Consider the following 18,874-nt stretch of genomic DNA (forward strand, 5'->3'; position numbering starts at 1 on the left):
AAGTGGCCCTGTCCCTAGCTCTTGACAGACACCTCCTGCGGTATGGGGTTTGGTGCAAGACTGCCTCTGTAAATCTCATCTGGTCAGGAAAGGAGAATGGACCATTGGTCTCACCTGAAGGGTGGTTTTCCCAGGTTTCATGCCATCACATGGGTTATTGCGCCATCTAGCGTCCAAATGCAAGAATGTACTGAGGTCAAGACCTGTGGCGACCGTGCCCCTCCCACTCCAGTTCATTCGCAACGAATCCAAAGTGAGATATCTGAGAAGATGCAACGGCCAACAGGCCTGCCAGCAAGGAAGATACAAATACTGGCCCAGTAGGGAAAAACCACATTCATTCCTAACAGATGTAGAGGTCCTGACTTAATTCTATAAACTAAAACAAAACAACTTTGAACAGTAACCATTTAGAAGGTGGTACCAACACCTAGGTATCCTCCAACTGGGAGGGCCATGATGGCATGATATCTGGGAAAACCACTCTTCAGGTGAGACCAATGGTCGGTTTTCCCCAAGTAGCATGCCATCACATGGGATGTACCAAAGCAGCCCAAACAGGGAGGGACCACCCACTGTTTACTCATGAGAAAGGACCTGTTGCAGAACATGGTTCCCAAAAGAGGCATCGGCAGAGGTGTAGCGGTCTATCTTATAATGCTTGATAAGGAGTCTGGAGTAGACCATACAGCTGCTCTGCAGATATCTGCAAGAGGTGCGTTGGTTGCAAAATCGGCCGTAGTGGCAGCTGACCTGATGGAATGCACCATTATCTTACTAGGCACTGGGGGCTTAAGCAACTCATACGCCAGTACAATGCAGGCGCACAACCAACAAGACAAAGACCTTGGGTGAAAGGATACAAATAATGACTCCGTTAATCTTATATCCTGGGTTCAAGACAGGTAGATCTTGAGTGCCAGGCCTTCTCCAGTGGATGGACGGGCTTCGGACAGAATGAAGGAAGAACAATGTCCTGGTTGCAGTGGAAAGCTGAACTGACCTTGGGACGAAAGGACGGATCTGGGTGCAACATCACTGAGCACTTATGGAAGATGCAGAGATGGCGGGCCGATGACAATGCTCCCAGCTCTGAAACTCTTCTCGCCGAGGTGATCGCCACCAGAAACAGGACCTTGAAGGATAACAGCCATAATGGCACTGACCCAAGGGGTTCAAAGGGAGGACGCTGCAGGGCTTGCAGGACCTTTGGTAGACTCCAGGAAGGGAAATGGTGACACAATGCTGAAGAACGGACGGCTCCCTTCAAAAAACGTTTGATGAGTGGGTGCGAGCCCATGGGAATGCCAGAAGAGGAGATGGACAAAACTGAGGAGATAGTGGAGGCATAGCGCTGCAAGGTGTTTGCTTTTAGTCCCATCCTCAGGCCTCTATATGGGAACTACAAAACTTGTTGTACAGGGGCTAGAGAGGGTTGGCAGCTGTGGGATGTACACCATTTGGAAAAGGCACGCCAAGTGCTCTGGTAGATGCGATTTGTTGACGGCCTTCTAGATGCCATAACTGTATCAACAACCCCTGTGAGAGACCTGTGCGAATCAATTGCCTCTGTTCCAACACCAAGCCATCAGCCTGTCAGGATCTGGGTGCCAAATCGGTCCCTGTGATAGAAGATCTGGTCTGATTGGCAACTTCCAAGGATCTGTTATGGATAGTGAGAGCAGGTCCGAAACCATGGACAGCGAGGCCAGTACGGGGCTAGCAGGACCAGTTGAGCCTTTTTGTGTTGCGGTTTTCTCAGTGTCCTGCCCAGCAGAGGTATCGGGGGAAAGGTGTACAGAAGACCATCTGGCCAAGGTGTTAACAGTGCATCTACCGACTCCACAGTCATTTCTAGATACCTTGAGAAGTAATGGGGCAGCTGGCAATTGTGACTCGAAGCGAAGAGGTTCACCGAGAAGTTGCCAAACCAGCGCTGGAGAAGATCAAACACCGCTGGGTGAAGTTTCCACGCTCCTGGAATCACCTGCTGTCTGCTGAGCCAGTCAGCCATCACATTCAGAACCCCACTGAGATGTTCTGCCCTCAGCGACATCAGATGACTTTCGGCTCAGTCGAAGATCCGGGTTGCTTCTGCCTGGAGAATTTGTGACTTGGTTCCTCCTTGCCTGTTCAAATGAGATTTTACACAGGTGTTGTCTGTCCGGATCAGTACATGTTCCAACTGGAAGATTGGTTGAAAGTGACGGAAAGCCAGATGGACATAGTTCCAGCCAGTTGATGCTCTGATGCTGCTCCGATCTGGACCACACACCCTGGACAAAGCGGGAGTTGCAGTGGACCCCCAGCTGGTTAGGCTGGCATCCGCAGTAATTACAGTTCTGTCCGGTTCTCAGAATGGAGTTCCTCTGCTGAGGTTTTGAATTGTCGCCCACCATCGGAAGGAAGCCCGCAGCAAGGGATCCTGGCAAATTTCGTGATGGTTAGCAATGTCCGCCTGAAAGGGTAATAAGGCCCACCTGAGTGGTCGAATATGATGCCAAGCCCACGGAACAATGTGAATGGTGGACATGAATGTGCCCACAGCTTTTGCCAGAAACATCCCATCTGCCTTCAAACAATGTGCCAGGAGCAATACCGTATCTCTGATGGTTGCAATGTGCTCTGGTGACAGGAAGACCATGTCCTGCGCTGTGTCCAATATTGCTCCCAGATGCTGTAGTCGCTGAGTTGGCTCTTGTTGATGTTGACTAGCCAACTGTGGGTCCTCAGAACCTCGAGGGTGTGAACCTGGTCGCGGGCCTGGCCCCTGAAGTCTGCCCAAAGCAGTAGGTCATCCAAATAGGGGTAAATATGGACCCCCTGGAGGCAGAGGTGAGCCACCAGGGTGACCATCACTTTGGTGAATACCCTTGGGGCTGATGCAAGTCCAAATGGCATGGCCCAGTACTGAAAATGATGCTGGCCAAAAGCGAACCTCAGGAACTGTCTGTGGGCAGGGCAGTTTGGGACGTGAACGTATGCCTCCTTTAGGTTGATGGACGCGAAAAAGTCCCCCTGCTGCAGGACTTCTATAATCAATGCGAGGGACTCCATTTTGAACCATCGATGCTTCACAAAGCAGTTCACGAACTTGAGGTCTAAGACCGCTCTCCATGACAAATCTCGCTTGGGGACAGCAAACAGGATGGAGTAAACGCCCCCGATCTCTCTGCTGGTGGTACTGGTTCTATTGCCGCTATGTCAAGCAGATGTCCTATTGCTTTCTGCATGACCCTCTGCTGTTCCTGAGTTTTGGGAACAGGAGAGGAAAGGAATCTGTCCGGGGGGGTGTCAATGAAAACTCTGTTGTAACCATGAGAGAAGGTATCTTGACCTGAGACCTGTGTTAGACCAAGCCAGAGTCTTGCATACTGAACCAGCCTGCCTCCAACAGGGATGGCGTCAGAATTGCCTATGCTGACGCGCTCCGCTTCCATATGATGAAGACAAAGGACCTTGTCATCCCTGGTGCTGGTCTTTGCCCTGGAATCACTGTTTGTGCCAGGTTCCCCTGGAGGCGCAAACGTCAGTAAATCGAGAATCGCGCCCCCGCCCCCCAGGCTGTGCTCCTTGAAAGGGCTGGAAAGAGCAGTATGGAGCAAACCTTCTAAATGGCCTGCAGTCATCCTTCCTGGCCGTGGCCAAAGCAGGCTTTCGGTTGTCTTTAGGATCTACCAAGACCGCTTTAAGGGCTTCTTCGCTGAACAGCAACGACCCCAAGTATAGGGTTGTAGACAAGTTGACCCTGGCTGTGGTATCCACATTCCAGTGTCAGAGCCAGAGAGTTCGCCAAGCCACTACTTCCGCAGCCCGTGCCCATACTCCTTGATGAGTTGCATCCAAAGTAGCGTAAGCTACAAATGCAGCAGCTTTGTGTAACTTGACCAGGCCCCTTCTGAGTTTGACCGGATCCGGAGTAGGATTGTCCAAGAGCTCATCCAGCCACATCATAGAGGCTCTTGAGAAAATGGAGGCTGCAGCAGAGGCCCGAATGGAGTAGGCGGTAGCCTCGTGGTTCTTACACAGGGTGAAGTCTAGCCACCATTCTGATAGATCCTTAAGCTGGGAATCTCCTTGTTTCGGGAGGAGAGACCTGGACACCAAGTTAGAGATTGGCTGATCTACCCATGGGACATTCAGATGATTCATGAACTTAGGAGCCAAAGCGTAGTATCTTTCGGCCAGGGCTGAGAAGCAACGTGGGCGCAGAGGCCGAGCTCATTCCTCCTTGGCCAGCTTGTCGATGGGGTCTGGCACAGGAAGGAAGTGATCTGCCTATCTGGGAGATTTCAGGACCCTGGCCCCCTTCACAGGAGGGGCGTTAGATTGGGGTGGCAAAGATTGGAGACCCAGAGTGTCCAGAACTCTACGGCAGAGTGGGGGGTAGTCAGCTGAATCAAAAAGGCGACAGGACAAGTCCTCCTCCAGTTCTGAGTCCCCACTCCGCTCATTGTCTTCATCCTGGTCCTCCAATTCAGACGCCTCACCTCCAATTCTGCCTCTGGCGACATCGAAGGGGTTTGGAGAAGGAGGTGGAACATCATCATTGCAGACTTGATGCCCTATTGCGATGGAGTGCTGCTGTGCACCTTGCTGAGCCAATGGATTAGCCTGTGAAAGTGACTGTATTTGAGAGAAGAACCCCAGTATGTCCTTCAACTGGGAAAGAAATTCAGGAGTCAGCTGTAACCCCAGGAGAGGATCAAGCACAGCCGCCTGAGGATCTGAGGGCAGAGTCTGCCCTTGTTGAGGCAGCTGTGCCTGTACTGGTTGAAAGCAGAGGTACCAGAGGTGTATCAGATTGGCGAGACGTCGCTGTCATAGAATGAGATGGACAGTCCAGAGTTGGTTCGCTAGGAAACCCTTTGAACTCGTCCCGATGACCCAGTAGGTGAGTGAAAAAGCGCTATCAACGCCTCCTGGCCAGGAGCCTCTGAAGCCAGGACTGACAGGTATTGTGCTTGCTTGACAGCACTATGGGTAGAGAGGTGTTTGGTTTTAGCGACAGCCTTGGAGTGCTTGTGCTTTGTGGTGCAATGGGGGCTTGCACCACTGGTTTGGCCCTGTTGCTAGGTCTGCCTCAGGTCGCTGATCTGCCATTATATACACGCAAAAAGGCAAGAGGTGCGGTAACTATCACCAACACACACACTAGGGTGAGGGTGCGGTGTGGGTAGGGGCAACAGTGCACATCCCGGGGCTAGAGGAGCGCCAAGTTCAGTAGTTGTGACGCAGTATGACGAAGAAAGAGCTCAGATACACACACAGAGAGAGGGGGAGGTGCGGTACTGCTCCTGTGCACTGTACAAGAAGATAAATCTCAGTACACGCCCACAGAGGGAGGGGGTGTGGTACTGTTCCTGTGCACTGTAGTTCCAGTCACCTCTGTGCCCCTTTAGTGTTGATTTATTATTATTATTATTATTATTATTATTATTAGCGTTCAAAAAGCTAAACTACCTACTCATCAGCCTAAAACAGATGAGGAAGCATGAGAAGGCTAAAAAAGAGGGGGAGTCCAAAGAAAGCGGGAAAGTGAGACAAACCAAAATGGAGAGCGATAAAAAGGCGGGAAAATTCAAAAAACAAAATGGTGGTTGCCTAGCTCACGGCCGCTCAGGAGCAAGCTAGCCGTCTGGGGGGGGCAGCCAAAATGAGCACCCCCACTAACACCGCTGCCAGGGCCGAAGGGAAAGGGGCCACAGCAGCAAGCCCCAGAAAAAAGATAGTTGCCTGGGAGAGATGGCCAAAGCGAGCCCCTCCCACAAACTGCCGCTGGGAGCGAGGGAAAAGGAGCCGCCGATCATACAAGGCGTCTCAGTGCCTCGCGGCAAGATCAGAGGTGGCGCCGCGTAAAGCAGACTGCTTCAGGTGTGCCTGAGGAACGGGCCCAGGGAGCCAGCACCATAAGCTCCGAGTGGCAGCAGTAGCGAGCCGTGGTAGCAACCAGGGGGGCAGAGGGAGCCACAGCTGAGCACCCAGTAGGGGGAGGGAGCTGGAGCGGCACCGCATGAAGCGAACCACAAGTCAGTAGCTGCCGAGTCAGGGCGCCCTCGACTCTGCGCTTCAACAGCCTGAAGGAGGGGGGCTACTGCTGCTAAGCAGGAGCGGCAAGGCCGGGTAGGGCAGCAGTCCCCCGCTGTCCCAAAGTCAAGAAGGGCCAGGGAAGGGGGGGGAAAGAAAAAATCACTGCAAACAACCACCTCACAAAAACTGTAAGAGGGAGGGAGGGAGGGGAAAACCAGAAGGCAGGAAAAAAGGAAAAACCCAGCAAAATCCCCAGTCCCGACTCTCTCTCTGTCTCTCTCTCTCTGTCTCTCTCTCTCTCTCTCTCTCACACACACACACACACACACACAGAGAACACTAACTCCTACACTAAAGCCTTATGCTGTGGAGATGCATAAGGTTGTTCATGCCTCGGACGAACGCAAGAATGAACTGGAGTGGGATGGCTAGGTTGCCACAGGTCTTGACTTCAGTACATTCTTGCCTTCGGATGTTAGATGGCGCTATAACCCACATGATGGCATGCTACCTGGGGGAAAAAGGAAGGCTCATGAAGGGTGTCCAAGGTTGACACAAAAAAAGAAGTTACATGAGAGATGACTGAAGACAACATTTGAAGAGGACTTCCTTTTTTATCTGCAATTCCAGCTCTAACAACCAAAACCCATTTATTTATTATAATGCAATAATTATAATTGTAGTGCATAGATGAGGGGTGGCAAACTTCTGGCCCTCCAGATGTTGTTGGACTCCAACTCCCATCATCCCTGCCCGCTGGTCATGCTAGCTGGGCTGATGGGAGTTGAAGTCCAACAACATGAGGTGGCCCACAGGTTCCCACCCTGTGCTAAATCATTTTAAACTAAACTTAAAGTAACAGGAGAGGAGATGAGAGGGAGACAAATGGAACAAAGTTTTGAGAGATTCCAGAGGAGAAGGCCGGCTTTTTTGTTTATTCGAATTCCAGATGAACAAAGTGATAATTGTTTTAGAAAACTACAGTACAAACACAGGGCACTTCTGTAAAAAGAAAATAAAAATATTAATATAGTAACCTCTCTCTTCCTTGGGTTACCAGGTGGTTGATGTCACTGCTGTGTCTACGGTCTCCTCTTGCTGCTACTTTACCTTCAACTTCAGTAAGCCAGGCCTAGAAAGAGAGAGACAGATGTGTGATCACTTGGCACCAATAGCAAAATAAATGCTTTGTGACTAAATGCATAGCTGAACTTTTCTTGAAATTGATTTGTAGTCTAATGTAATATTCTGGAACTGCTGGGTACCAAATTAACTTCAAGACCACATTCACACCATACATTTATTCCACTATTATTCCACTTTAAACAGTCATGGCTTTCCCCAAAGAATTCTGGGAAGTGGAGCTTGTGAAGGGTGCTGAGAGTTGTTGGGAGAGCCCTATTCCCCTCACACAGCTACAGTTCCTGGAGTTCTTTGGGAAGAGGGACTGACTGTTAAACCATTCTGGCAACTGTAGCTCTGTGAGGGGAATAAGAGTCTCCTAACAACTGTCAACACCCTTCACACACTACACTTCCCACGATTCTTTGGAGAAAGTGGAATAATAGTGGAATAAATGTATGGTATGAATGTGGCCCAAGTCCTGCATGCCACTACTATGTTAAGAGTTCTTCAGTTTCTCTTAACTCATCTAACTGTTCTGGAAGTCTCCCAATTCATTCAGGTAATTGAGGTGATCCAATATAAATTTGTAAGTGCATCTTTTAACCCTAGTGCTGTGGTACCATAGATAATATTACAAAACTGACTCCGCAAAAAATATTTTCAAACCAATATTCTTCCAACTAGTCTGCTCTGTAGAGAAGAGCTACACACTTCTTGTTTCAAGGTGGGCTTGAACATCTTTAAGGGAGCGAGCAAAGCCCTCCATAGGATTTTCACTGGTTGCTCCTCTTGAACTAGACTGGATCATTATGCCTAAGTGGCTAAAAAGGGAAGGCTGTTGTGAATGGGATGGAGCACAGCAGCATCCACTATTCCCCCCATCCCCCATCCATATGAATACCCTTTTGGAATCTGGGATGATGCCTTGTCTATAGGCCTCTAAAATTCTGCACCGACCTTTGTTTGAAACATTTTAATAGATTTTAACCTCATTCTTGTGAATTTCCATTCGGAGACGATCGATATTACTCATAGTCTCAGCCAATTTTGGCTGAAGGCTGCTTGGGTCACCCATTTGTGGATTTTTCTCATATACATCTTTCATTTTGATGAGCGCATCTCTATAAAAATAAACGGTATACACAAGAATTAGAAAATAGTTAATTCTTGCAAGGAAAACAACCAGCAAGTCTCAACATCCTGACTTTTACCCTACCGTATAGAGTAAACGAGGAGGGAGGAAGAGAAAGCAGCACAATTTCTTACCACACAGGACATACCTAAAACTACAACACTTGGAAGGACTGATGAGCAACACTGAGAAAGCTAAAGACAAGGTGCTGTTTAAAGTTGACTCATCTTAAACAAGTGATGCTCAGGAAGAGAGAAGTAGGCTAAAGTGAATAGATAAACACAGAAGAGCAAAGAAAGCTACTTTTGATCTGTCTCCTTCTGTAGTTCTCTGTTAAGCTCATCAATTCGTTGCTGGAGTTTCTTCCGCCTTTGTTCTGGAGGCAGGTGGCTGAAATCTTCTTGTGCAGGACCCTGAAACCAAGTGAAAATACAGCTCTCAAAAAGTGAAGCCATTCACATTTCTACTGGCAGTTCACACACAGCCAATAGCACTTCCTCACTAGATGATGTATCAGAACTGAACTCTTAAAATAACACAATGCAGCAAACCATTGTTCCAGAAGAAAATGCACACAGACTGAATTGCTGTCTTGTGGTTTGAGCAAATGGTCAATTTTGCTCAACCTGAGATTTTCAAGATGTTACAGATTATAAAGTTTTGCACATTAAATAATACTGAAGGGAAAGCAAATCTATTTAGGATAAGATTAGACTAGGAAGCGAGGGAATATAGGGTAGTATTCAACATAGCACTAAGCAGATTGTTCCATAGAATTATAAACCCCTCTCTCTCCCCCCCACCCCTAAATCTGTTCTGGAAGTTCCCTAATGATGTAAAACATTTAGATGGGGATCTCAAAATGCCTAAATGAGGGGCCTGTAGGCATAATCAGTGGCACTGATGGAAAGCCTCTTACCATTACGGAACAAACTAGTGTGAAATAGACAGACATTAGTTTTAGGATGAATTCTGGAAAAAGTAATAATGTCTGTCTCTTGTAGCAAATATAACTACTTCTCATAAAGTAGGTATTTATCCCACAAAAGTTCATGTCACAATAAATTTGTCAGTCTTTTAAAGTGATACAAAACTCTTGCTGTGTTATGTTTCTTTGACAAGATATGCTATCAAAGTTTTTAAGATTTAACAGCACAACATTTTCACTGCCTCACTTACAATGCTAAGTTCCATAGACTCTGATTTGATTGTCTCGCGGCTTTTTTTAATAGGCAACCAAACTGAGCAGTTACAAGAAATTTGGGCAGTTCAAAATTATGTTATGTTAGGTGATGTAAAGATTAGGTAGTCCAGCCTCCCCTAGAACTTCAGGCCCTGATCAAGCATCTCCCCCCACATACTCCACTGCTATTCTCCACGTATTCACCAACGTTTCTAATAGTTTCTAATAGGTGGGAAATTCTAGAACCTGGATCCCAGTCATGTGAAACTGTCAATATTTTGATAACGACAGTGATGGCAGAAATATCCACTATGACATTTTTAACAGGGACCTTCTTGGGGCAAAGCTACATGAAACATTTGTGCCTGAAAGTATCAATGCAACTCTAAGCATGAAAGCGTGTATCCACACATGAGGAAAATGCACAGGTATGTTGTAGCGATGTGCACTTTGCACACAAATTATAATCACATAACACTGGACTTCTAATTTTTCCTTTTCTGGATGGCCTCACCTTGTCAGGCATGCATACAAACTGAAGTAGTTCAGAGTAGAACAACAAAGGTTAGAATACAAGGCAGCTGCTCCAGAATGGTGACCAAAGAGTCACAGAAGAATGCAGAGGGCTACCATATTCCATCAGAACATGCTCAGGACAAGCAGCAAAACAAATGATTTCTCATTCAGGGGGACAAGGAGTACGATTGCTAGATGGTGACAGAACAGCCAGACTGGTCCCAGAGATAGGCAGGACTGCATTGACAGAACCCAATAAGAAACTTGGGAATAAAAGAAAAAGTAGAAAAAGATAGAAAGGCTGAGAATAATCAAAGAAATATTAAAAGCTGCTATAACATTTTCCCCAGTACTAGCAATACAGAAGTTATTAATTGGCTTACATTACAGAAAAGGAAGTTTAAGCAAAATCTTATTTAAAAGATCCTAATTCATCCCTGACCTGTGAACACTAAGTGCAGGGATTCCTGTCTTGAGGCATTTTAGACTAGATAACTCAGAGATCCATCCAAATTCTTACAATTTTGCAAATTCTTTGGGGGAAGAAATCATTTCTGGAGGTGGCTTTGATTTATTAACCCTTTTGCAACAACATACATCCAAAAGGCACTTGCTTTGAAGACAGATAACGTTGGACCCTGCTAACTGCAGTTAGCACACTGAAAGCTTACCTCAGGGATTTGAGCTCCCTCCCAACTGCCTCACTTGAGAGCAAACTTCCGTTCATCAGAACAAGAGCTAAACAAATTAACTGATACCAAAGTTCACCATTAAGCATTGCTTAACCCAGGATTTGAAATGTCAGTTTAAAAATGGATGTCAGATTTTGAGATAGGGGAAATCCTGGTTAGGCTTAATGATAGCCAAAGTCTTTGGTGGAAACTGTGATTATTGGAGAGGGGAAATTTGTGCCAGGAAGAGGCTGCAAGCAGGGAGTAGGTGTTCCTGATTTGCTAGCTGCACTCAGTAGAAATCCAGCATTATGTCAGAACGAGACCAGTATTTCTGAAGTTCATTTTGTCAGGTTGTGATTTACCTAATTTTCTTATTGCCAACGAAATAAAAATGGGCAAAACTGGTGAGACACAATAACCACAAAGCACTTTACAAGTTAAAAATGCCACAATACATTATTAGGTTCATTTATTATCTGGCCATGTACAACTCTTACCTTGCTTACAAGCCTCCACAAATCCACTCCCCAGCCTGCAAGGGTGAAAGCCCCTGCCCAGCACAACATGAAAAGCCTCCCCTCCCAGAGGATCTCTCCTATCATGCTAAGCTATGGAAGAGAGAGAAGTAGCTTTGCCAGCTTCACAGCTCACTGCAATATGGAAGGCTCTCCCCACTCATGTTCCACAGTAAATGGCTGCCAGCAATACAGGATATATTATTATTATTTATTAGATTGATTAGTTGCTTATTACCCAAAGGTCTCAAGCAACTCACCACAATGTTGAAAACAAAAACAAATGTAACATTCTATAAAAACAAAACAATCAAACAACAACACCCCCATGCAATCACAGGCCACAAGCAACAGACAACTTCATCTCAGTCTATCAAATGCCTGGGGAAAAAAGGTAAGTCATTATCTGGTGCCAAAAAGATGTCAGTGAAGGTGCCAGGTGTACCTTACTGAGGAGTGTTTTCCAAAGATGGGGAGCCACAACTGAAAAGGCCCTCTCCCTTGTCACCACCCGCCGAGCCTCCCTCACAGTCATTATGACCAATAGCCACTGCTATGTTGTCTTCCATGACTTTGCCCAGTCCTTTTAATAAAAAACTGTCCAGGTTGGTACCAATCATTACATCTTGCGGTAGCCACAATGACATCTTAACACCACAGTCAATGTTATTCACTCTATCCTCTCACAACAGGGATAGAATGAACAACAATGACTGTGGTGTTAAGATGCCACCACATCTATGGATCAAAAGTCACCAATCCCCATGTCACTGGGTTCAGGATACATCTAACAATTATTGTTCATATTCACTAGAAATAGGCTATCGAAGATTCCCCTGGCTTTCTCCAGCTATTTCCCAAATATCAATGCAGCTTAAAATAACCGCACACATCTGAAAGATAAATGTTCAGAAGCAGAAATGACAGCCGACTTTACCTCTCCAAAACCTCCTACAGTTGCTTCCACTAAGTAAATACAAGCCATTTCCACTACATCTACTGTTAGTTGGCTGGGACCAAAATTAGCAAGTTCTAAGTGATAAACATGCTGTTTAATGAAAAGACTCAAAATCCACCTACTTGAGCACGTGATTAACGATTTAATAAGCTAACAATAGCACCAACCAGTAATTACATGCTAAACAAGAACTCAAAAGTCTGTGTGTGTTTATGGCTTGCCATCTGCTTAGAGAAGCTGTTTCAAGGGCTGTAAAACAATAAGGCCTATTAAGTTAATCTCCCTCCAAAATCTCATACTAATTTTTTCAGATGAGTAGTGAGCCATAAACATTCCTTTAAAAAATTGCTCTGTATGTTGAACTTGTGCTAGATAGTTCCTACATAAATCATGTTTTTAAATGTAAAACTATAACATTATCTTGCATTGACTCTTATATTAAGTTATTCTAATCAAGACTACTGAAGCACAGCAGTGATTTCAGGTTTACATCACTCAAGGCAGTGTTGGAAATCACCTTTGCTCTCACATAATTGTCTTTTATTCTTAAACAAAATACAGGTCACACTTACTATAGGCAAAGGAGAAAGAATGGGCAAGCCTGCAAAAAGTAGGCATTCCTAAGTCCCATGGAAATCAATGGGACTTAAGCCCTTAACTGTGCACTTTAATTGAACTTTTCCTGAAATGCATCCTATAATTCTACCCTGAAAACTTTATATTTGAAAGAAAAGTGGTCTGTCTGCAATAAAAGATTATTGTTACCAGCTTTTTATCACAGAAATTATTTTGCACTTAATAAAAAATAAAATATGGATGTGTGTGTAAATTTTAAGTCTCAGGATTAATATAGCCATCTTCTTTATGAAAGTCTATGAATATCCAAATCCTCATCCCAAGTCTGTGACCTCTGCCCAGGAACTGCCACTTTATAAAACTGTAGAAACAGGACTGTCTCCATATAAAACACTGCTGATTTACAAGCAAGGATGAAAAAGCTATGTATGTAAGAATATGATCGTGGAGTAATGTCATTTACTAGAGAAACTAGGAAAGATTTGTTGCATCTTGACACTCATGAATATTTATCTGATCAGTACAAATTAAGCTCAGAAGACAAGCTTTTTAAAAACACTTTTAACTGATTAGTATTATTTTAATCTATTTAAATGCTGTTTTAATATTGGTTTTTATTGATTGTTAAATAGTGCTGATTGCTGTAAATAGAAAAGTGACTTCATTTTAAACAAATCACTACCACTGACTAAACGTTTTCAACAGCACTTTTGACCAAGTCCTAATAATAGTAGGTGAAATCTGATTAAGTCATATTCAGAGTAGGTCCATGGAAATCAATGGACTTAAGTTAGTCAATAGGTCTATGTGACGTCCTTCCCTGGTTCTCCCTGTCAGGTTCCCACCTGCTTGTGGCTACTGCCTTTCACTAGGCACCACCAGGGATACCACCAGGGATACCACCAGTCCGGACCGTCCTTTATATGGTTTCTCACTCCGCTCTAGCACAGATCTCACTAGATCCCCCTGCTAGGCAGCACCACCAGTCACGTCCTATAACCAATACTCCCAGAGACTTTGCCTGAGTCTCTCTCTAGCTGGTTACTTTTGTGACTGCGTGCTTATGCTGTTCCCAACCCCCTTGTATCTTTATAGATAACGCATACAACTCTGGGTTGCTCTGGATACTTGAATTGTTATTATTCCTCCCTTCACCGCTGCCACCATTAGATACTGTTTCTGTTCAGCCTTGGTAATTACCTTGCCCTCCCTTCTGGTATGTATATCCCCCAGCCAAGGATCAGGCCTTTGGTAAACCAAATAAGTATTTATTAAATATCAGAAATAACAAGATTAGTTTTAGAATGTTTCACAAGCGTATGGTTTCATCTATTCCTGTTTTGTACTTGACTTATTATTAATCAGATCTCCAACTCCCTCTTTCTCCACACTCCTGACCTCCACCCTCAAACACCTCTTTCTCCACACTCCCAACATCCACCCAGATTCAACTGTCATTCTTCCATTTATACTCCCAGCCATTCAAACGCTCAGCCAATCATCCAGCATTCTATTGCTCATGTACTCCCCCCTCCTCTTTCACTCCACTTACCATATGTCTTCTATATAAACAGCACTTACCATATTTACACTATAGGCAGGAACATCACAGTCTACTCCATGTTTGACTTATTTATTTATATTTATTTATTTATTAAAGTTATATCCCACCCTTCCTCTCAGAAGGAGCCCAGGGCAGCAAACAAGACACTAAAAACATTTTAAAACATATTAAAAACACACGTTAAAATATATTAAAACAAAACATCTTTAAAAAAAAGCTTTAAAAAAGGCTTAAAAAATCTTAAAAAGCAATTCCATCACAGACACAGACTGGACTAAGTCTCCACTTAAAAGGCTTGTTGAAAGAGGATTAGTTGGATGCTACCCAGTCCCTTCATTTGTTATTACCAGACCATGAAAATCCATCTACTTTGCTTTGTAAAAAAACAGGAAAAAACTGATGGGCAAAGCAATCCAACTTAGGGGAAGTCAGTGGAAGGGGTGCTAGTGGAAGAGCTGCCGGTGGGAAACTCCGTGGCATCCATTTGCTGTTTGGGAGCTGCTGGCTGACAGGACATCAGCTCAGCTGGAAGTTGGGCGCATGAACAAAAAAGAAAAAGCCAGCTCTCACGAATACCCCTACCGGCGAGTAATCACTCCCCATTGACTTCCATTATAGTTATTTTCTTAGAATGACTTTTTTCTTGGCATAACTTTGGCCTGGATCGGGACCGACAGGAATGCTCCAAACGGGAGTTGGATAATGAGTAAGTCCCCTTCAGCCGCTCCTCCAACATGCTCCCAAATGCCCTTTTTTCAGGCCTACTGTCAGCACCCCTTCCGCTGGGTTGGGCATCCCTGGCAGACCCCAGCACAGCTGACAGGGTCGCAGCTCCACCGCAGCAGAGCCGGAGCAAGGGGCTTCTACCATTGGAGCTGGGACTCTGCCGGCTCAGACAGGGGTCCGCCATATCCAACTCCCCTCAGCCCAGTGTAAATATGAGTTGGATTGCACCCTAAGCTGTCTGCCTCATTAAAAAAAAGGTATTTTAATGAAAGGTATGGTTTTCTATAGCAGTGAACCCACTACTACTGTTATTATTTATTAACTAAATGGAAGTTTTCTCAAATATAAGATCTGAAATGCTTAGAAAGGACCGCCCCAGCCATGCACAGGCCTGACTCCTTTGTGGACCTAATTCACATGCACTTTGTAAAATGAAGCTCTGGATTGAGTACATATCACTCTCATTTTATGGAGACAAAACAGGAATACATCCTTGTCTATAGGTTAAATTACTTTTCACTGCAAGAGATTTGTAATATAACCTGTGCAAAGTCAAGAGTCTATTTTGTTCACACCAAGCACAAATGGAAAATGAGACAAAGAGTGACTAAGAATATGTATCTGAATACCAACTGACTCAAAGCAACTATGAGATGGATACAACTTCAATAAGCTATTTTCATGCTGTTACAAAACACAGCAGACAGATCAGCACACAGGCCTTACCGTCTTCACCGACCACTGACCGGTTCAGTTGAAAACAGAAAGAAACAGGAAATTATTTGCATGCTACCAACCATTATTTAGGAAGTGTGCTAAATATATAATATCTGTGTCTTTTACAGCCCAATCCTATGCATATTTACTTGGAAATAACTCCCACTGATTTAGTGGGGTTGCTACTGCACAATATTGTAACCTTAATTATGAATCCTAAAATTCGCAACATTTTAATTATCACCTATAGCACTGCAGAATGGAAGGCTTTGGCATATACTGGTAGAGATTATGGGCAACTGCAGTTCAAGCCAAAAGACAATGGCCTGTCAGATGAAAGATGCAATTTAATCTTGCTGTTTAAAGAGATAATCGTTCTACAACAAGTATTTCTACATTGAAAACAATAACAAAGCACACAGGAACACTACACACAGCAGAAGCATTTGACAATGGCAATGACCCGGTTTACTATAAGCAAAGTCTATAAGTAAACTCCTTTTTAGCTAAGCCCAGAGAGCAAAATGGCAACACTTACATGAAGTTCCCAAATGCTGTCTGTTGTGCACATGTCCAACTTCCACAGTTAGGTTTCATCTTTATGGCAAAGTGGCTGAAACTTTCTTTTGGTCAAAACAAGGTAGCTATGGTGGATATGACTGATGTAAAGAAGTGTCATGGGCAAATACTTTGATCCTCTTATGCAATAAAGGACTCCCACCATCCTTGTTCAAAACCTATTTCAAGTTACTTAAGAGGCTAAAATGAGTAGTTAGAAGAAACTTTGTTGCAACTAAACAACTGTAAGATTGTTTCCCAAAAGTCCTTGTGAACAACTAGCCAAGACTTTCTAATCAAAAATGTGAGGTGGTATTCAAAGATAGTCCTATTCAGAGAATACCCACTGAAGTTAGTGGACATTACTGACACAGCAATCTAAATGCCAGGGAGCTGGTGGAAGGGAGGCCAGTGGAGGAGGGGCAGACGGAAAGCTCCGCAGAATCCTCTTCCTGTTTAGGAGCTGCCAGCCCAGCTGAACACCAGCTCCATTGGGAGCTGCGTGCATGAGTCTTCCAGGAAGCACCGGCTCCAGCAAACAGGCCTCCCAGGGAGTAAGTGTTCTCAGCAGGCCACAATGGATAATAATTAAAATTATTTAACTGTGCCAGCCTTTTGGCTAGCAGAATTTCCGGGGGGATTGGGACCCGGGGAAGGGCTCTGAATGCGAGGAGGATCTCCCCTGATACTCCTCCTCCACCAGGCCCAGAACACCCAGGCTACCACCAGGTTCTGCCAGCCTTCCCTCTACTGGGCTGGCTGTTCCCAGCAGATCCACAGTGCCACAACAGAGGGCTGCCGATGGTGGAAGTTGGAGGAGCCCAGCACAGCAGGAAGCCTGCCAGTGGAGCCAGGAACCTGCAGCATCCAGCTCACTCCAGCCCAGTGGAAAGGTGTGCTTGAATGTGCCCTAATTTAGGTTCATTCATTCCAATGGGTCTAACTCTGAGCAGGCTTCTGCTGAATTTAACCCATGGTAGGATATTCTAGATTAACATCTTTATTATAGAAGACTATTATAGAGTAATATTATTTTTACAATTTTTCAGAGTCACTAAAGGTATCATGTCTAAATCAATGACAAAAAGGGGACAGGAGATAGATACACAGATGGACCCAGGGCATGGTATCTTTGAAAAAAGAAAATGAAAGGACACAGATTGGTTCAGATCTTATTTTGGCAGTAATCATTTTTGCTGAAAAACACTGGGGGAAATGTTAAAAACCTTTCTATTGAGGTTCTTAATTAACAAACTTATATTAAGATGTGAGAATGAAAAATGAGAAGAACTTGCTTTATAAAGAACTCCATTAATGAAATTTTAAAATAAGCAAATGTGAAAATTACTTTGGACCATATTGAGAGATCAAACCCTAAGCCAAGGTTCAAAGAACTGTGTGATACGTTCTGTACATTTGAGCAGCATTTGAACTTGGGTTTTACAAACCATAACTTTTTTGTGCTGCAATAAAAACCACTTCCAAGACACAAGCCTTTGGGCATACCTGAAGTAGTTCTTCCAAGCCAAGAACAGACCAATCCCAGAATTTGGAACAATTACATGCTTATGGCTAAGAGGGCATATATATTTCTGTATCAGTGAACCACATAATATGACCATATGACAGTGCTGCACACCAACTACACTAAACACTGTAGGGAAATGTTTGCTAATCTGGTCCCCTCCAGATGTTTTGGACTACAACTGCCATCAATCAGCCCCAGCCAGCATGGCCTTGCAACTGTTACTACTGATGATGCACCAACACAAGTCTTTAGAATTGGGATCCCAGGACTCAGAAGAAAACATAACTGCAGGGGTGTAGTCGTCCAGGGTCTCAGGGGGTCTTGGACCCCTTACTTTTTTGGGAGCAGGGTCCCAGCAGGGCCCCTATGTCTCCATCATTCTACAAACCAATCTGCATGAAAAGGAGTGTGTTAAGTCACTCAGAAGAGTCAGACGACATGCTTCCTTGTTCTTTTCTGCTGATTGGAGCCGGTCAAAGTGAAAAGAGGTGTCAGCCACTGAGAAGACTCTTTTTAATAGCTAACACTTCCCCCTTTCATGCTGTTTAGCTCCTAGAGATGTCTGTTGTTGTAGGAGAAGGCATTAGCTAGGATCTCATTCTCAACCCAGGAGCAGAAAAGGATGTGTGTGGCTATGACTATCATGAAGGGACTCTGCACTTCTGAATTTGCCACTATACTACTGCATAACTGGGATTACGTTCTATCCCAATAATTATCCTAGAAGTTGCTGCTTGGCTAAAATGTCAATCACTGTGATTAGGAAGGTTCATGGATCATACCAAGAGCAGACCCAGCCTTTTTTGGAGCAGATTGCTCCCACAGAACTGCTCCCACAAGCCACCCTCCTTCCCACACACTTAAAGTGGTTCTCTGAATCAATTTGCTTTACAGTTTCACATCTTTTACCCAATTCTGTGGCTTAGCTGAGAGCTCATACATTTGGTCTGCTGACAGGCTTGTATGTATGGCAGAATGCTGGATAAGCACTGCCTGCCCAACAAGTGAATAGTATGGGGCACAGAAATGTACAATTTGCCCAGTTTCTACATCCCCCCCCCCAAAAAAAGAG

At 44.7% G+C, this 18,874-nt stretch overlaps 1 protein-coding gene across 4 annotated transcripts in view; it reads right to left on the reverse strand.

Annotated features, from left to right (window-relative positions):
* FNBP1L (formin binding protein 1 like) overlaps positions 1-18,874 on the reverse strand; it is a 98,525-nt gene that overhangs the window by 5,484 nt on the left and 74,167 nt on the right. For 3 of the 4 annotated variants that reach the window (XM_061633764.1, XM_061633766.1, XM_061633765.1), the window contains exons 10-12: positions 8,591-8,700; positions 8,144-8,276; positions 7,068-7,162 (exon numbers count right to left, since the gene is read on the reverse strand). In XM_061633764.1, coding sequence (XP_061489748.1) covers positions 7,068-7,162; positions 8,144-8,276; positions 8,591-8,700 — 338 coding nt within the window. Of the gene's footprint in view, positions 1-7,067; positions 7,163-8,143; positions 8,277-8,590; positions 8,701-15,725; positions 15,741-18,874 lie in introns of all 4 variants that reach the window. The other variant, XM_061633767.1, reaches the window with a different exon arrangement.

The sequence above is a fragment of the Rhineura floridana genome, chromosome 6 (genome assembly GCF_030035675.1).
Source record: "Rhineura floridana isolate rRhiFlo1 chromosome 6, rRhiFlo1.hap2, whole genome shotgun sequence".
Lineage (NCBI taxonomy): Eukaryota > Metazoa > Chordata > Lepidosauria > Squamata > Rhineuridae > Rhineura > Rhineura floridana.